Source organism: Centruroides vittatus, unplaced genomic scaffold, assembly GCF_030686945.1.
Source record: "Centruroides vittatus isolate TY-2023 unplaced genomic scaffold, ASM3068694v2 contig_1050, whole genome shotgun sequence".
In the NCBI taxonomy this organism is placed as follows: domain Eukaryota; kingdom Metazoa; phylum Arthropoda; class Arachnida; order Scorpiones; family Buthidae; genus Centruroides; species Centruroides vittatus.
The window spans coordinates 182,717-203,488 of record NW_027120679.1 but is presented as its reverse complement, the minus strand read 5'-3'; the positions used below and the strand labels follow the sequence as shown (position 1 = coordinate 203,488).

Sequence of the window (20,772 nt, the reverse complement as noted above, 5' to 3'; positions counted from 1 at the left end):
AATTTGTCTTTTTGTTGTTTTTGTAATAATCAAATTGGCCGTGTAATTTTGAAAAAATACTTTGCATTTTACTGACATTTAACGTTTTAAATAAATTCGTAACCTATTTATCACGAAGAGAGGTCCAAAATTTATCGGAAATGCTAATCAATAAACAATTTGGCTGCTAAACAATAAACTAAGCATATTGATATTTTATTATTAGATGAATAGGAAAGCCTGTACACTTTAAAAAGTGTTTCCCAAAGTGTGGCACGTGCACACCCCGGGAATACGCAAAAGATCATGGCGTCATGGCAATTTTCGACTGTGTACCACTGACGCATAGAATCAAGAAGTAACGCTGTGGTAACGAATTATTTTAAACGTGTAAAGTTTCCAATAAATTATATATTTCGTATTAATTCTCTTACTCAGTTGTGGTGCTATTGGGTAGTTTGCAAAAGATTTTTTAAAATTTTTTCTTTTGCCAGGAGGGTAGGCTACTCGACACTTACGAAAATTTAAGTAGGGTATACGAATGTCTCAACTTTTGGAAACGCAGCTTTAGAATAATTTTAAAAAAAACATATAAACTTTATTATGTAAATTCAAATAGATTATAACGGATAATCGAAGTTTCTCGTGTTTCTTGCAACTTCTGATCCTATTAACATTAATTAATTCATTTAAAAAAGATTATTATTTTAATTAGAATTAATCGAGATTCAAATGGAATGTTTCCCTTTTATTTCAATAAGCTTAAGTGGAAGTAGTGATGTGTTAACATTGTAAACACCTTTTTTGTAAAGAGATAATAGAAGCGATTTATCAGGCCCTTTATTATACAGTGCGTATCTGTTTTCTCATCTTTTGAATGAAACTCGCTGAACTGTTAAAACTTATTCGACTATACAGAAATTATAATGTTAGATCCCGTAAGTCCAATACATCTGCTTCTCACTCCTTCCAGCTTTAAAATTTTGTCATCGCAGCCCACAAACCGGAAGGCATGAGGTAATTTTCGGCGTATTGCTAACGATTGATTCATAAATGATTCAATACCGTTTCACTTTCGGCAAAAACTAGAAAAAAAAAGTTCATTGACATTTCAAAAACAACATCCTTCCTATTCGTAGCAGCAAACTTAAGTAACAATTTCTTAGAAATTTCTTTACGTCAATTAAATAACTGCACCCGTTAATAATAAGTAAACTTAAATGAAAGTTAATAGTAAATAATTCATGTTTCAATTTAATAATTCTGTTGACAAATTTATTTAATACCGAGAAGTTAATAAATAATTAACTGTTAATTTACATTATTAAATTATAAATATTAATATAAATTATTAAATTTTATGTATAATAAATAAATATTAAAAATATTTATAATATAAACATAATATCAAGCAATGGGATCGGTTATTGTATATTTAAAAAACAATAATCTTTAAAAAATTGTAAAATTTCTTAAAAATAAACGAGTTTGCTAAAATTAACTCTTTTCTATCCGACTTCGAAAGAGCTAAGAACTGAGATGGACACCTTGGAAATTAATAAATACTTCTTACTATATTATTCTTTCCAAGGTGTCCATCTCAGTTCTTAGCTCTTTCGAAGTCGGATAGAAAAGAGTTATTTTTACAAACTCGTTTATTTTTAAGAAATTTTACAATTTTTTAAAGATTATTGTTTTTTAAATTTATAATATACTTTATTTATTATAAAGTTTAAATTTTAAATTCGAAAATAAACTTTCTTTTCTGAATTCCTCTTTATTAAATATTTTTTTTTTCGTGTAAAATATTCAAAATTATTAATAATAATTTAAATGAAATTTCAGAAAAATATTATTTTCTTTTTGTTAAAAATTAAAAGATAAAAATATTTTTAAAATATACATATTGCATTTTTTATCATCATCAACATCATAATCATAAACATCATCAACAGAATAGGCCTAAATAAAAAAATATATATTTTAAAAATTTTTCACAAAAAATCAAAATTTGCACTTATAATTAGTCTTTAAATGTTGCTGTATTTTACTCAGGAAATGGCGAAATATATATATTATTTACATAATAAATTATCTCTTTTGAAATAGGCTATATATATAAATATATTTTTAAATCTAGTGACGGAAAGATGTCGATCGTATTTTTAATTTTAAAAAATTATAAAATGGGAAATTTAGACTCGAAATAATTCTAAGAAAATTATTATTATTTTATTAAATTGTTTAAAACCTTTATAAATCGTCAAATAATTGAACTTTTTTAAGTTACTAAGATTTTTTCAATTGTGCAAAAAAAAGTATTTTTTACGAATTAATTATTTAGGTTGTGTAAGATTTATTAATATTTTATCTTCGATTGTTTAAATGTTTAATTGTTATTTCTTATTTAATTTTGAAAAACGGACAATCGTCGATTGAAAAGCAGACGATCAAAAGAACGTAAAGGAATGATCTGATTGGCTGAGATGGCTTACGTTGACAACGATATAAAGAAGTGGTTTCTCTCGGAGAACATTGTATGGGGGAACAGAAGAAAGACGGAAAAAATCAATCCGGTGACATCATCTGCAAGAAGCAGATCGTGTCCAACCACGTGTCCTGTATACACTCCCCTTTTACGGATGTCGGGATATTAGTGTTGAGAAGCATCGGACGAGTTCAGTTGGTCGGCCGATTCACCGGAATAAACAGGACTTCCAACTCAAGGTAAGATCATTTAACTCGTTACATACCGAAATTCGATATATTATATCAAATTATAAAAGTTTCAAGTGTATTTAATGCATATTTTATGAAATATTTCACATATCGTCTTCATTATTGACCCAGTCTTTAACGTAATTACGAAACGATACGATTCGCTTCCTGTTTATCAGGTAACAGTAGGTCGTAGACCTCGTCTAACTAACTTTCATGGTAAACCCGATGACGACGTCAAGGTAGCTCCGGTATTGCCTCTCTAGGTCAGTATTACTATCCTATCAGGTGAATGACCTCTACTGCAGGTAATCAAGCATTCTCTCAAGGCAGCAGTTGAGTTATATTTTAATTATATGTACACCGAGTACAACAGACAGTCTGGTTACATAAATGTCAAACAAAATTTACATAAACATGAAACACTACGAATGTCGTCCCACACTTGGAGTTGTATTTAGCATACATACACTAGAAGAGTTTTTCTTTAATGTTCAATCGTCTGTCAAACCAAAATTTTTTCTATCTTCGCCTATAAGTTGACAGTTTGCAATAACATCAAGCGAGAAATTGAACAACGGTTGTATTGAAATCGGATGCAAATTGACAAAAGCGTCAGCTGCTTCGCATATTGCATAACAAATCGAAAAAAAGAGAAAAAGTCCCACAGGCTGGTCAGTCCGATCTTCCACATCAATAGACACTCGCTGTATCTCCCCTTCACTCACCCCCCTTTTGTTTGGACGCTTAAGAGAAAAAAATAGCCGTTTTAAACATAATTATCCCGATAGAAGTAAAAAAAACTCAGATTATTTACATGACTTCCGCTTCTTCAAGCGGCCTTGACTTTGGCCTAGAAGATTCCTATTGCCCCCTTTATTTCTCATCAGGTCGTTCACCTGTCTTTGATGTACCAGTGAACCATATTAAGAGTGGATGAACACACGTAAGATTCACCTGACTGTGGAGAAACACTGATTATTCTTGTAAATCTTTTCAGGTTCGTATTGTCTTTAATTTCATATTTGATAATTATCGTAAGGATACACCTAAAATTTTTTATTTCGAATTGTATTAATGGTTGTTTTCATATTTTGTATTCCACGTAATTTTCCTAAATTATATAAAGTGTTTCTTGACATTTTTCTTGGTTTCTTGCATCTTTATGCATTATTTTATATATCGTTAAATATTTTATTCACTTATTGTGTATATATTTAAGAAAATTTTAATTCAGAGATTCAGAGTAAAGAGAATATATCATGTTTTTATCACAGCTGAATCAATTCTTCTTACCTGTCTTATAAGTAATGAGAGATTTTGATTAACCATGGTTTAAATAATATCTTTAAAGCATTTTTTATTGTCAAATTTTCTTATTTACATATTTTAAAGCTAAACGAAATAAAAGCAAATTATTTTTCGCTATATGTAAATATTTTGTAAGATTGTTAGACAGTTAAATTTATATTTCATTTTTCTTAAGTAATCTATACACATATAAGTGCTATAATAAAGAAAAGAGTAATATAAACGTATCTACTCGATTCAATATGTCGTACGTTTTACGTAAGATTAATTAAAATCAGTAAATCAGATCAAAAGTACTACTAGTCGTTCAATTCTTTGTATCTTTTGACGGTTCAGCATCTGTCGTTTTACCTTACACTATAAAAATCTATACAATATATTAACGTTTGACACATCAAAACTCACTAAGGAAAGATAAAAAAAAAAAAAAAAAAAAAAAGAAAAGCTCTTTTACAAAGCGGAATCTTTTATATATAAAGAAACGAAATTTTGTCTTTTACTTCGTTATCAACTTTCAACAGATGGTATATAGCAACTTTCGTAAAAACATAAAATCTAATTATACAAAAATCTTTGAAAAAGGTACTCGACTTTTTATAGATTTATAAATCTCATCGTATTGCCAGTCAGCCAGCTATGGCCCGGAGAAAGGATATAATTGGCGCATGAATGCTACTCAAAAGCTAGTAGAGTGGCAATGGAAGTTGCTTTAATGGCCACTTAACATCGTATATATTAAGGATGTGGCTGCGGAAAGTGTTAGTGTAGATTCAGAGGAATACGTGACCAAACACAAGAGGTCGTGCCCACTCCACCTACACTCCAAAATCCCAGCCAAAGTCACGTGATCTTGCCGGAGGATAAGTTTGTCGAGGTTTGTGGTTTGTTTGTTTGAGTGGATAACTTTCTTATCTTTACCCAAACTCTCCTGGTAGAAAGTTTGCTAACAATATTTCATTATTTTTTAACCAAACTTTCTTAAAAAAGCTTTATTATTTTTCAATCATTAATTTTGTCTTTTTTCCCCCTCTCTTCCTTGTTATAACGGTACGAACTCCTTCGAAGTTCTCTTTTCTGTATTCGAAGTAATTACGAGTGGAAGACGTCATTACAGGCGTTAGCGTTGTTTTGAAAATCTTGATTTTCCTTAATTCAAAAAATATAAACCAAATAGGAAGCTATTATATTTTATAAAGAAGTGTCATCTCTGTACAATTGTACAACTCGCCATTTTCAATAATAGGTGTCAATAGAGAATATAATAGACTTTCCAAAACGTTATCGGAAATGCCTATTTTGTGCCTTTTTCAAATTTTCCGACATTTCGCCTTCTCTTCAAACGAAAATTTTCAAACATCTAAACCAAACAAACGCACAAAACGTCATTGTAATCCTTTTAGATTGAGAGTCGAAAAATCCGATTAGGCCTATATACGTTCTTTCCTGTTCCTTTATATACAAAAAGCGGTTAGTAAATTTTTGTATAATGCACCAACTCAAAAACTGATTGTGTCTGTTTGTATACATTGGAAAAAACTCATTTAAAATTTTAACAAATAAGTATGTAATTATTTGTTAAAAACATAACTAACACGTGGATGTAAATCAATTTTTTTTTTCTTACCTCTGGTATCTAAAACGCCCTTGACTTCTAAGAATCAAAACAGGTGTTTTGTTTAAAAGAAACAATTTAGAAGGGAATGTACCCAGTTACTCCTCTCAAGCATGATTAGGCAGAATGTGAAATTTGACATTTTCGGTGTTAACTTCAGTTTATGTTGTATGCTTAACTTTAATTTATATATATAAAAGTGTGCATTTTTATAGGTAATATATTCTATATTGCCTGTAAAAATGCATACGTTCGTTTATATTTTAATTAACCATATTATAAGTAAAAACTGTTTTTTAACTTGTTAAATTTGTTCTTTTAATGCTTTACACAAATGAGATTTTGTATATTTTACGATTTTATTTAAAAAAATATCTTTATATATCTTTTTAAAAAACAACTTTAAGTTAATTTTAAAATATTTCTATCTGATAACTAAATTACTAAAATTTTTTAATGATTTAAAATAAACCGTTTATATTTCAACAATCGGTGTTTGCATTTTTGTTACATTTTTAATACAAAACGTATAGAAAATTTACCGGACATTTGTTATGTAAACAACATTTTAATTAATATATTTTTAAATAGTTACACGAATTTCTTTCCTTGTTTAGTTTTTTAAATAATGAGACACGGAAATATGTTCTAAATTCAGACCATAGCTCTTATATGGCGTGCATTTATAATTTAATATCATTTTATTTAAAATTTTTAAACTCTTTAATTTCTTCTCTAATACCAATAATTGATATATATATATATTTTACGAATTTGTAAATTCATTAAAATTCTTTAAAAATTTCATACTAAAAAACTTTTAAACACAAAACAATTCTCAGAATAAGAAATTTTCTATTATGATGCAATAATGAAAAAAATTATATTTTTTAAGGTCAATTAACCAAACAAGGAACAAGTTGAAGAACCGTGAACTTAGCGAAAACACGTGTAATTTATTAATTATAAAAATTGTAAAAAATAAAATAAAATAAAATTTTACCAGCAATTCGCTTAAAATTAATTTTTAATTTTATTAATGCGTAAATTGAAATTAAAAATGAGGATTAAAAGAAAGATTAAGTTTTAGACCCCGCACAAGGTTAAACTTTCGTTGTAAACAGTGGAAGTATAGTTAAACCTGATTTTCAAGCTCCCAATAACAACAATTCAAATCTGTGAGATCTCTAGAGATTTGTGTCAAGGTTAAAACAAATTGTTATTAAAAATCTCATAATGCGCTACGGGATTATTAAAATTAACAAGTTATATCACTGGCAGTGTTATATTTTCGTGTTTAGAGAGAAATATATTTCAAAGAATCAAAGACTTGTTTGTCTTCAAAATTGAATTTTTGAGCTTAAAAAATTTACTAGAATTAATTCTTTGTTTGATAATTGACTAAAGAAAATTTGTTTAGGGGAGGGTTTTTTTTAATAACTTTCGCCCTTTTTTTTAAGTGGAGATGAAAATATAAATCGTGACAGACAGGTTCGTTATTAAATCTGTCGTTCACAATGAAAGGTTTTAGTCAAATCAAATCCACTTTCATTGAGTACTAATAAAATAAGTTTCTAATAGATTGCGGTGGAAAGTGTGGCAGTGATTGTCTTGTAAGTCAGAGAGGATTTGCATTTGGAAATGAGGATTTTGTAAGGATTTAGACGGACGTATGCACCTAACAAACAATAGTGTTTTGTACGTTTTACGTTTTCCCCCTTTTGTGATTTCATGCAATATTCACGCAACTATCCCCATTGGTATTTAATAGGAGAGGGAGAAGTGCTGCAAAACGAAAGCCCCTATCTGGGATAAAATCCCCGCAGTTTTTGGAGAAAAATCTCACGAGACATTTCCTACCCTATCGATTCACTTTATTTGTAAAGTATTATACGAAAATAAGGTTACAAGCAGTTGTTATTGCTCTTTTCTTATCTCCCAACTTATTTGTATGCGTCGAGTGCGGCACAATGAAAGTTTGTATACCTTATTTTTCTACAAGATTTCTTTTATATATAGGTAAGTCTATGAAAGATTGAATCTCTAAGAAGAAGATTGGGTATTTTTAAAAAATATTTTATACCCTTTCAATATTAGTTTATTAACTTTTTATTATCTTCAGAATTAGCTAAAATAGCCGTAATACACGGAGTCATGTCAAACATAACGGTTACGTTATATAGGGAAGCAGTGACAACTGTCCTTCGGGAATGAATGGTGGTCGATTTCCTTGACAACTTTTATCGCTTCGAACAGGTTAGTATGATAAAAAGACACGATTTCATAAAAACAAGGGCAGTTAGTATGCTCGATATAGGATTGGCAATGTCCTTCGCGGTTGACATCATGGTATATTCGACGAATTTCAATTTTTCCCCATTTTAAAACAAACTGTTATCTTCGCTTAGAGGGTTATAATGTTAAGGACATTGTCCAGTCACACAATATATTATTTTTTGAAAAATGTGATTACACTTACACGACAACACCGGGATAAGGTCTAGGTGAACAACTTTAAACTTTCACCCAACAGGAAGTCTGTTCGCGTTCTGACTGCAGCTTAAGTTAAAATTTATTCATATAAGTATATACATATATATATAATGGTTGCGACATTGCTGATGTAAATACCGATAGTTTTTTCCTTTTATTTAATTCCTAAATATATAATACGATAATACGACTTCATCAACGAGTTATGGATGTTAAAATTGCTTAACCGTAATACTGGTATATCTTTTTACCTTCAAGGAACTTTGTAATTCTAAGGTTACAAAGTAAATAAATATATTTTATTCATTAATATTTAAAATAGTTTTTTCTTATTGTTGTATTAACAATAAGAGAAGAAAACAAAATTTAAATTATTAATTAAATTAAGCAATTTAAATCTGAAAGACATTAAGAGGAAGAAATGCATTATTACTGAACGTAAAAAATAATTTTTAAAAATCTTTGAATCTCTGTGAATACATTTTTACAGATGAACTTTTTAATATTAAAATACCGTTAGTTAATGATGCGTGATGTATTTATCATATTTAAACTCGATCTGAAAGTCTTTGCACGCCTTAGTCGACCTTGACATCGTTCGTAATATTCTTAACTAGTTGACTTTGACTCTTCATCTAACATTTGAGGTAGTGCAAGATGACTAGACATCTCAAACTTATAAATTATCTGTTAATCACGTTTGGTCCTCTAAAAACGCTTTATATCTTAAAGCTCGTGTGAAAACTTTGATTACTCCTAATTGTGTTGTAATTTTGTTTTTATTTTTAGTTTGAAGTGTAATAAAGATAATATATGTAATGTTCTACAATTATTAAGAATATTATAAAATTTTTTAAATTAACAAAAAGCAGTTTCCATCACCTTGAACTACTTTTCCGTTATGGGGAACTACACAAACTAGTTCTCCCTGAATATTCTGCAACTGAGGAACAACTTTCGATTTTTAAATGCTTCCATTTTTGCATTAAGCAGTTTACCTTGCATGCCTTTCTACAATTCTCAGTTTAGGTTTCGTACAGAGGTCAAGTCCTCCACTCAGAAGATACTCTTTCACCGATCCTCTGTCTCTCACAAACTTGCGAAATAAGGAAATGAGGTGAGTGCATCTCTAGCCTTTTCATGTAAGAGCTCTACAGTATATGGCTAAATTAGGCCTTTGTTCATTTTAGATCAGTAGCTAAAAATTTTTCATTTTGGTTCGATTTAAGTATCATCGATGTTTTATATTTTTTCTTCGTTGTTTAGCATTTTTAAGTTTAGATTTTGCAACTCGAATACTATTATTGTAGTATTTATTGGTGTGTTTGATACTATTACGATTATATGAAATTGCATTTTAAAAGTTTGTTGCTAAACATTAATAGGAACATTCTAACAATTAGTATAACTGATCAAAAAAGTTTATATAAATATTTAAGAAATGAGTTGGATAGTGTCGACATTTTAACTTGTCTTTTTCTTCGCTTATAGATTGTCGAATCTTGTTTATTTAATGTGTACAAAGTTCGACAGAAATAGATAGATCTCAGGCGTAGCGATTAATACTGTGTATTTAATCACTTGATAACGATGTGAGATCTTTCTTTGATAAAAAAAATTTTTGGCGATTCCTAGATAGATTTTAAAAGGTGTTTTTATATCTTATATGCTAAATTATGGATTATTTTCAATAATATATTCATTTCCAAATAACTGATATTAATTTTTATTTGTGTTAGATTATTTCCTGATATTTTTGAAAATCTAGAATCTTTCTATTTAGAAAATCGCTCATGTTACTAGAAAGAAACGAAATTAATTACTAAAAAACATAAGTCATTAATGTGATCAATTCTAAAGAAAATTCAAATAATTTTTTTTTTTTATAAACTTTTGACATCAATTATTTTTAAAAATTAGGAATATACTTCATGTACTTTTACGTCTTTCCGCTAGATTTAAAAATCTACAATACTTCCTTCTAGTAAACTTTGAAGATGATGTGTCTGTAATATGTGACCACCCAGTTCACTTATACAACTCTTTCACCTTTTTTTTAAAGTAACTCATGCCATATGAGCAACAAGAAAAAACTGCAATTTCCTGCCACCCCTTTGGATGTTTGCCAAAAAGTATCCTCGGTAAAAATTTAAAATCATATAATAGAGAGCTTGAAGGAAAAAAAAAAAATCTATAATCCGGTTATGATATATAGAAAATGTCTCCTTCGGAAAATCCCGTTGCAAGTCATGTAATTAATATTCCTATTGTGTAAACCGAACGAGAATTACTGTTTACTGATAGTTATTACCTATAGCTTGAGTATCGCATTTATAGGAACTGGTCGCGTGAAGTTAGTTTCAGTCTTCTACAGTAAGCGTGATAGATACGGAGTAAAGATAATTATTAGAAGTTCGAATTTAAAAACAGAGGTGGGAGCATTTTGTAACGAGCTTTGAAGATTCTAAAATCGGATGGCCCCCTCATCCCATCAGTCATTTAGTGGAAGATCAAATGGCCGTGAAAAATAGACTGGACTCTTCCGGTCGGTCGCTCCAGCGGACTTTAAAGTCCTGAGTGTATATTTGTCTGTTCTGCTATGACAAATGGGGTGGTCAATCGTCAAGACGGCAGGACAAACTAGCTAATGGAAACAACCTTTCTCTTAACATTTTCAAAAGTTTTGCCAAAAACTTTTTCTCTTCTAATGGCCATTTTCGGTGGCCCACTCTTGGGGAAAGTTTCCTGGAAATTAAAAAGTACGTACAGTCTTTTTTTTATTTTTTATCGTATAATTCTTAATGACTGTTGTTGAGATACATTAAAAAAGCAATCTTTGTTCTTTGCTAGTGTTTAATACTTTAGTTTTCATTTGTTGATTGTTGGAATCTGTCTTTTTTCTTCTGTTTAATTTTTGTTCTCATAAGAAGTGTACAGAAAAATATTTTGTCAATCGATGAAATTACGAAGAAAAATGTATATATAAGAATTCATTATATCACGTACACTACAATAAACAGAACATTCGATAAGCCCTTAAGTTTATCAGAGTAAAAATGTATAATAATTTATTCAAAAAATGCTTATTTTTTACAAATGAAAACATAAAATACAAGCTAATAAGCTTAGTGAAAAATGATACGTTATATATTATAAAATTTATTTATAAATTTTAAATAATGCTTAAGAACAATAACGATGTAAGAAATTTTAAAAAAATTATTTAATTTTAAGCTATAAGATTCAAATAAATTACCGATCACTGAAATATTTTAAAAATAATATAAATATTATTTTAAAAATATTTATTATATTAGTTTTTATTTGTAAAGTTTATAATTATACTTGAGATTTTAATAATTATTATTGTTGATTGCATTTTTTTCACATGTAACGATTATTGTGTATACATTATTGAAATTTAAAAAGCGTTCGATTTTATTTATGAATTTATAGTTATGTAATAGAAAGAAGAGAAGAAATATTAAAAACTAAATTATCAAATTATATTGTAAATATTGAAACGAAAATCTGAGAAACAGATTTCTATAAATAAAATTGATCATTTAACTCTTTGAACGAGTTTACACAAAACTATATTTTTTGATATGACAATCTGATTAGTAAGTTTATAAATGCAAAGTGTTACTTGAAAATTATTGGTAGCTGCACTCATTCGAAGAATAGGGAATGGTATTAAAAAGCAAGAAACTGTTTAATTAAAGAGGTAAAACGATTTCTCCACGAATAAAACGGAGAACAATTGGATGAGTTAGACGATTGTATAATTGCAGTAAGGCATTTCCTCGTCGCCAAGTGACAATGCCAGTACCATTAATGGATAATGGCCGTTACACAATGACCCGACAGCGCAAACACTCCCCAAACGTGTCGAGTAGTTGTAGCTACAAACAAGGCTAGGAAATAGTAATTTCCAGACACTTTTCAAACCAATCTTTAGAAAGAAGTGGTCTTCAGAAAAGTACGGGCCAAGAACGGGTCTCAATCCAACGGAAACTAAGTCAAACCTAGAGTAGTTTCCGCCTGGATAATCTTGGCGACGTTCTTAACAGAATGTGTGAATCTCCGTGGGTGTGTTGCACTGGGAGAAGTTTGCCCGTTTGATTAGGGGAGACAATATTTGTCCAGTGCATCTTTCCGTCCCACTGATTCTTTTCAGAACGGGGGAAATCTGTCCTGATGCCTTTAATCGCACTCGTTTCAAATCGATTGTAGAGGTGAGGATTAAAAGAACGGAAAAACACTAACGGAATAAGAATTACTACTTTACTTTCACTGTTTTAAATAAAAAAAAAAATGCAAGTACTCACTCTGAATTCCCCTCCTGTCCCCGGAACACTCTTGCTTAAGTTTATAACTTTATATTAAAATTTCTTAAATTATCTTACTAATGCAAATTTTTCATTGAAAGGTTCCATTTCTCTATCGGTGTTTTATTATAATTATGGGTTCAGAGATTCCTCTGCAGAAGACTCCAGTCTTCTGAGGAAGAAAGGTAAGAATGTTTTGTTTCTCGTTCCGTGTACTGTTTCCTACGTAACAACTTTTATCAAGTTAATAACGTCACTAGGGGAAATCACCAACTGGGGAAAATTGGTAGGAGTCAAACATCGTTCGGTTGGTTTAAAATTAATCAAATAACATTGCAATATACAAACAAGGACATTTTTGCTTCCTTCGTAGATCAATTATTAAGCTTTCTATATGCATAGACTCCTTTTCTTGTATGAGAAAGTCTCGGTGCAGTTTTAATGTTTAAAAAAATGAATCACAAACTCGGTAGCGGGAAACGCATTTGGTTAATAAAAAGTTGAGCCATGGTGAGGGAAGAAACGAGTCAAAGTTCAGAGCACGTAGGCGGAGACTGAGATAAACTAAACATTTCTATCAAGCGAACGTTTTTATAAGTTTTGACCTTGAACCGAGGGGTCGCGGAGAGAGAAAAAATTGTAGATGATATTTGAGCCTCTCTCTTTCAACCTTGGAACATTCACTTTCTTTGCTGGCGGACGTGGATGGGGTAGGGGTTTTGGGAACTAACTTGTGTTGCACCATGTGAATTTATTCGATATGCGCACTTAACTCGGCATAGAGCGATTCTTGCAGTTTCGCTTCTTTTAATTAATTATTGGCCACACATTGCAAATGAAACAATACAGGTTTGTTTTGCTTTATTTTTACGTTATTTCGTCCATTTTTTCCTCTTCCCCATTTTATATTTTGTGTGTCTTCCTTTCGCGTTAGATTAACCTCTTCCGTTTTTATATCTGATCGGAAGTAAAAGCTTTCATTTTAGTTTACAAAACGTAAAAGATTTAATTTTTTTTATTATTAAAAAAGTCTACTAATCTTCCGTTTTCCGCACTTAAAAATATTGAAATAAGCCTAAATCGTAAGTAGTGAAACAGTTTTTAAATTTTAGTTTAATCTTAATAGCTTTTCTTCTCTAATTACAGTCGCGCGAAAGATTAATTTACATAAAATATCAAGGCTTAACTTCGTATTTTAAAAAGCTTATTATCGAAGAAGCCTATAATATATAAGTGTTTGAAATATTTTAAATATTTAAGTTTTATCGAGAATTTCAACCTGCATAATTAGGCCTAAATATTCATTCTAAATTCTGATTTTACAAATTAATTTTAGCAAAAATCTGCTTCTATTTAACACCTTGCAAACCTTTTAGACGAAAGTATAAAATTAAAATTAGTTTAACAGATTAAGTTAAGGTTACAGGAGATTTTGTGTATGATAAAATTGTCAAAAATTATTATTTATTTCATACAAGATATAGCCTATAATATCAGTTGCTAACGAACTCGAGTATAATATGTAAAAAAAAAAGATTATTTTTTCGAAAAATAAACGTTTAAAATGATTATTAGCTCAATTCATTTTGTTATATAATATTTCGTTAAAAATAAATTTAAAAATCAACTTTAAAGTTTAAATGTTCAATGGATGTTAGGCTATTAGCATTGTAATTAAAACAAAAACGAAATTGGCAAATTTTAAAAATTATATTTAATTTTTTAAACTAATTTATTATTATTTTTAATAAAATATTTGTGTCTGAAATTTAAATATTTTTATTTTAAATTTTATTTTTGATTTTGGGTGCAGTTTCTTAGGATGGAAGATGACGTATGGGATGTGTGCAATATAAGTGAACAGGAGTTCGATCACAAAGCGGTTTACATCGTTTTAGACCAACCATGCGAAGATAAATCGACAAATCAAGCCGAATCCAGTCTTCCTAGGAATTTAGTATTGAAAACATCTCAAACTTTGAGCGATGTGAGTAGAAAAATTTGTTTAAAAGAATTTTAGAAGGCGTTAACGTCAAAATAACCTAATTAATTAGTCATTGGTCAATGTTATCAATTAGGAACCACCCTCATTCCTTATCTCGCTTCATAAATTAATGATTAGTCCACATAATATAAACAATAATAGATAATTAAAGGTTTGTAAAATCTAATAAAATTTAACCGTTACTTCGTCTATAAATTCCTAACTTTTAAAAATTATTACGCAAGGTTTAGACCTTTTACCCTTAAAAGTTATACATTGAAGTTTTTTATAATCCGCATTTAAAAAATTTGTTTAACAAATATACTTTCAAACGTTGCGTAGTTAACAATGTTGTAAAGATGGAGACGTCTGAAAACCTCGTTAAAACTATAATTTGACTCGATCCGGCTTCGAAAAAACTGTATAAAATTGCAAAATATCAAAATTTATGTAATTATTTAATTCTAAATATATTTATATTGTTTAAATGGCAATTTTTCACACAACTTGTCTCTAAATAAATTTTAAAAATGCTTTCGTCGCGCAAGAAACAGTTTCGAGTACCAAGCATGCACTGAAAGCAACAAACTTCACACTGACTATATATTTCATTCGTTTTCGCTTCAAAAAATAATTTACATTAATAAACGTGAACAATTATAAAGCATAATTTACGTGATTATTCAGTTTTAATTGTTTTCATAAAATTAAATGTAAAATTTTTTATATATAAATTGTATATAAAACAATTTTTCAAAAGTCTTTCTTTAATTAAAACAAAAAATGTTTTAAATTCCAACTAAGTCTATTATCGTTATTAATTGGGACTTTAAAATTTACCCACGGGCAAAAATAATTGTATAATCCTGTAAATTAAAAATATATTTTTCCAATTAAGTTTAATTGATTTTTACAATCGTCGATTCTGTATATTAATGAGGAATAATTAATATATTTCCGGTATATAATTTTTTTCCCGTTTTGCAAATTATTAGCAGATACTTCCTCTGACTAATTCAATCTCATAAAGAAGCATTCATACAAAAATCCGGTTATACTGACAATCCCCATAAACCGCTTTTACGTATTAAACGGATTGTTTCCAATAATGGAGTTGTATTACAAGAAAGAAAATCTAACCGATGCAATTCTTTGTAGATTTTTATTTCTTATCGTGATCAAACTCCATCCATAAAACATTTCCGGGATTGGAGAGTTGCTGTCAGAGACCAAAGGCCATTAACATTTACAAGAACAGTGTTTCTTCTGTCCGCACGTGGCCTTTCTTCAATTTTTTTTTTATTTTTATTTTTTAAATAAGGTTTTAATTCTATACTTTCAAAGATTCAGTCCAGAAATCGAATCTTTGTACCTAAATTTTAACAATCTTTCTTCTACAAATATGCTTCTAATCTGGCTAATTCGGAGATTTTCATATTTTTCGTGCAGGCGACGAAGTTTTAATATTTCGAAATCGTCTAAGACATTATAAATTCTTTAATATATTTATTGTATATCTAAGACAAATAATTTTTTTTAATTCTTTAGAATATAAAATAATTAAATATCGTTTCGTACAAGAAATCAAACTAGGCCTATAAGTATTTACGAAAATTTTATACATAAGTTTTGATATTTGATTTTTATTCACTTAATTAATATTTTAATAAGTTATATTTGATTCTTGATTTTAAACGAAACCTTTTCGTGATGTTCCAAGTTAAATGGAAAACGAATTAAGAATCTTCAAAATTTTTTTGATTAAAGTAAGCTATAATAAATTCTTTCTCTTTAATGAACAAAATGGCCGACAAATAAATACCTACAAATTCAAAAATAAATTTTATATTTATTTATCTATTTTTTACAAATAGCTTTTATCATTTCTGTTTTTATTTCTAGTAAATAAGGCTAATTAATTCGGGTATGGTTCGATGACGTAAAAGTCTTTAAAATTTCGCTGACATTTTATAAATTTATTTATCTAGCTCAACAATATATTAATTAAAATTTCTATCATATAAACAAAGAAAATGTGTAAAAAAAAACTAGAATTATTCTATCAGAGTGTTCGGAACTTTGGTTTTAATATTGTAAATAATTAGTTTCAAATTATTTCCAATATATATAGGCCCTACATATTTATTTTTTCCTGTCATCTAAGCAGCTTAAAAATAACCTGATTCTAGAAATAAACATTTCTCATGGAATGAAATAATTAAACGTATTTAAAGCATAATCTTAAGTTGTTATACATTTACGATCTTTGAAATTTATGCGTAAAATTAATTAAAGGATTTAACATAAAATATAAGATAGTAGCCCTTTATAAACTCTAGGCCTTTTATGTAGAATGATAAAAGTTCTAGGCTTGGACCGTATAAATGATACTATGCAGAGATTCACTTTAAAATATTTGAAAATTTATAATTCTGAAGTTTTTTATTCGAAGTTAAAAAATAATAAGAATTTATCACTAATTTAATAAATATTCTTACGAACTTTGCGCTTTATGATAAATAATTTACCAAAAGTTTTACTTTTTGCTAAGAAAATATCTGATTTATAGATCTAAAATGAAAGAATTTTGTATACTTTTGAACACATCTATCTCGGTTTGTAATATTAAAACTTCGAAATATATGTAATCAGATTTGGAAATTATATTTTTATTTTAATATTTATATAATTTCTATTATATAAACTAGAAATATCTGAAATAGATTTGAAACTTATTCCAGATATTGTGATAATTCTAGTTTTTTTACTCGTTTTCTTTGTTAATGATTATATAATTTCTTTATTTTAATATTTATTATTTGTAAATTTTCTTAATTTATTTTCATACAAATTTTTGTCGATAATTCAAATAAAAATCAGAGATATTATTATAGTGTAAATCAGAGATTATTATAGTGTAATTTGACCTATATTATTATTTATCAATAATATCTGAAAGACTGTCATATGCTTTATCACGCTAATAATTAGAAATGTCTTTAAAAATTAAAAAAAAGGAAAAAAAAATCACAACGAATGTGCAAAACGCCTATGACGTATTTGAAAATGTTAAAATAGAACAGATTCAGCAGTTTTAATCAATAAAAATCAGCAGTTTTAGATTCTTTAAGTTGTAAAAAGCTTATACATTTTAATGTGTTATAATTTTTCTTCAGATGTGTATAGAAAGCGCATAAAGTTTTTACCGTCGGGTGAGTGTACACGGGTATCTTTTGACACATGCTAACGATGGAGTACATTCAACTTTTATTCTAGACACGTGGACCACATTCAAGGTCGAAATTTGTACAAAAAATCATTCAATTTTAATTCTTTATCTATATATACACGTGCGACTCTCGACTGTTGAACTCTAACAAAATATAATTCCTCTTTTTTTTAATTGATATTTTTTGCTTTGTTTCATATTAAATTGTCTTATTTTTACAGGTTTTGGGAGTCTGGAGCACCGATTATATACCTAGAGGTACAAGATTTGGTCCCTTATTGGGGGAAATATACAATAAAGATGAAGTTCCTCCTAATGCCGATAGGAAATACTTTTGGAGAGTGAGTTTTCTTTTCTATTTTCTTGAACTTTTTCCAACTATATTTAATTAATAATCTTCGATAGGTTTACAATGCTCCTGATTCTTATTACTACATCGACGGTTACAATCTAAATAAGGCTAACTGGATGAGATTTGTTAATCCGGCTTACTCCAGCGAAATGCAAAATCTAGTTGCTTGTCAGATTAAAGAGAAAATATATTTTTACACCATTAAACCCATTCTACCTAACCAAGAGCTGCTAGTGTGGTATTGTCGGGAGTTTGCAGAAAGATTGAACTATCCTCTAACTGGAGAATTGATGCTGGAAAGGATAAGTAAGTTTTTGTTTAATTTTTAAAGCTTAAAACTTTCGTTCGATCGGTATCGAATCACGCACTGTACAGTAACGGAGCAGGACGCGTTTAAAGTTTACGTAATTTTACAGGACACCACTTCAGTTCCGAAAAGGATTATTATACAAGATCACAACAGCTAACTCCTACCGAAGGAAGCACTCGTAGTGACGAAGGTTATCACAGTAATGGGGGGCCCGACGATCATGCCGATGACGTATCTATCCCATTAGAGGATAGTAGTGACGGTGATAGCGATACTAACTACGTCATCGATTATAGCGTCAAGAAGCAAACCGACGAAGATAAGAATGAATTTAGAAAAGTCAAAATCAAAATGACAAAAGCTTTCAATTGTAACGGTAATACTACGCAAGAAGAACCCAACTTTACTACTTCGGAACCCATCTCACCGACAGAAGATGCTTACGAAGGAATGGGTCAAAGAATGACAGGACATACACCCAAACCACCGTCTTCTGGCATCCTAGAAAATCTTTTATTACAAGGATCACCAGAGAACAAACGCGAAACCGCAAATTTCGTACAAAAATATAGCTCCGGTAATAACAGTCCGGAAATACATACTCCAGATTCGACTGATAAAATGCTCAATTCTGCAGCCTACAATCTCACTAGGCCTAATTATTTATACGTTAATGGTCTAACACCCATGTTTTCTCCCGCACATTTTAATATGTACGCGTACTCGCTAACCGAAAACGGAAATTATCCAAAAATATCCGATTATCCCTCGCATCCCATGACTGTCCTACAACGTCCTCATCACAACCCCCAAACCTTCAACCAGGCGTTGACACAGCAGAACGCATACACACTAAGCCCTAGTCCACGCGGTTACCGATCTTTACCCTATCCATTGAAGAAAAGAAACGGGAAGATGCATTACGAATGCAACATTTGCTACAAGACATTCGGGCAGCTATCCAATCTGAAGGTACACCTCCGAACACATTCGGGAGAAAGGCCATTCAAGTGCGCAATATGTAGTAAGAGTTTCACTCAGTTGGCACACCTACAGAAGCACCACTTAGTGCATACCGGAGAGAAGCCTCACCAGTGTGAGGTATGTAAGAAGCGCTTCAGCAGCACGAGTAATCTAAAAACTCATCTGAGGTTACACAGTGGACAAAAACCGTATTCGTGCGATCTGTGTCCCGCTAAGTTCACTCAATTCGTTCATCTCAAGCTTCACAAGAGGTTGCACACTAACGAGAGACCGTACACGTGTCAGACGTGCAACAAGCGTTACATCAGCGCATCCGGTTTGCGTACGCACTGGAAGACCACCTCTTGTCAACCCAATATGGTACCCGATGTTTTCGGACAGGTAGATAATTCGGAAATGGGTAGATCGTACGTTGCAGAGACTGAGTGATGTATAGAAATCTTCGATATATATCTCTCTCAATCTCTTTTAATTTATTCGTTGTATCGTTAGTGAAAAACAATCATATTAAGAACTGTGATTAAAGTTATGTTTGTTAACTAAAAAGGAAAGAAAGCAGTTGCAATAATTGTAGTCAATACATATATTAGACGTTTAAAACAGGCGTGAAAAGTGTCGCCATCTGGTGCCAAATGACAATATTGAATTTATGTCGAGGGAAAAAAATAACTGTGATTATGTAAACATCCCACCATGTATTCTTCCCCTTTTAAAAATTCCATGAATTGACTACAGTTATTATTCGCTCAAAGATTTTTTTCCTTTAAACGATAAGAGCTGAAGTTGTTCCATATCTTATTTATTAGTTATGCGGCCGGATATATGTAAAATATTTCAATGTTTTTAAAAATATATTTATTTCATAATTTGAAATGTTCGTTGTAATTTATTTAAAAAAGAAAAAATAAAAACGTGAATGTGGTGGTAACTGTGTTTTTAAATTGTTTGTGCTGCCATCTGGTGAGTGAATTACTTACCAATGGTGAATTGATGCGCCATCTGGTTTGTACTTTTTAAACTATGTTTCGAGTTCCTTTAACAGAAAAGCGGAAATTTTCCCAAAGGTAAGTATAAAATTAAATCCATAAAAATAGAAAAGGCGCGCTCTATTAACTAGTGTATTTGCAAATTAATTTCGAAACCTACCAAAATTAATGTACTAGTAAAATGGTTCTAATCTGGTTATATATATTATTATGTAATTTACAATAAAAGAATTTCATTCTAAACTTATAAAAATGACTTATTTATCTTAAATAAAAATAATTTAATTTGTTTATCACTAGATGGTCTTACGCTTTCCAAATGCAATCCATTTTTACGATTATGTATTTAAAAAGCTTATAATAGCGAAAAATCACTAAATAGCAATGAAAATTACCTGCCGACACTAATGACATAACGCTAAATGGAACGTTTCTTTAACCCCTTTATTAAATGCCGCCGGGGATATCAGAGCGGAAAAGCGA

The 20,772-nt window shown here is 29.7% G+C and overlaps 1 protein-coding gene across 2 annotated transcripts; it reads left to right on the top strand.

Moving 5' to 3' along the window:
* The first annotated feature begins 278 nt into the window (after positions 1-278).
* Positions 279-20,222, top strand: LOC136970898 (PR domain zinc finger protein 1-like). 2 transcript variants are annotated; one of them, XM_067265403.1, is made up of 7 exons: positions 279-348; positions 2,426-2,706; positions 12,546-12,629; positions 14,258-14,431; positions 17,879-17,998; positions 18,063-18,315; positions 18,426-20,222. In XM_067265403.1, the coding sequence occupies exons 4-7, from the start codon at positions 14,267-14,269 to the stop codon at positions 19,730-19,732; spliced, it is 1,845 nt and encodes a 614-aa protein (XP_067121504.1). In that variant the 5' UTR covers positions 279-348; positions 2,426-2,706; positions 12,546-12,629; positions 14,258-14,266; the 3' UTR covers positions 19,733-20,222. The 2 variants fall into 2 exon arrangements, with proteins under 2 accessions (XP_067121504.1, XP_067121511.1); XM_067265410.1 differs by lacking the exons at positions 279-348; positions 2,426-2,706; positions 12,546-12,629; positions 14,258-14,431 and adding an exon at positions 17,570-17,640.
* Positions 20,223-20,772: the final 550 nt, after the last annotated feature.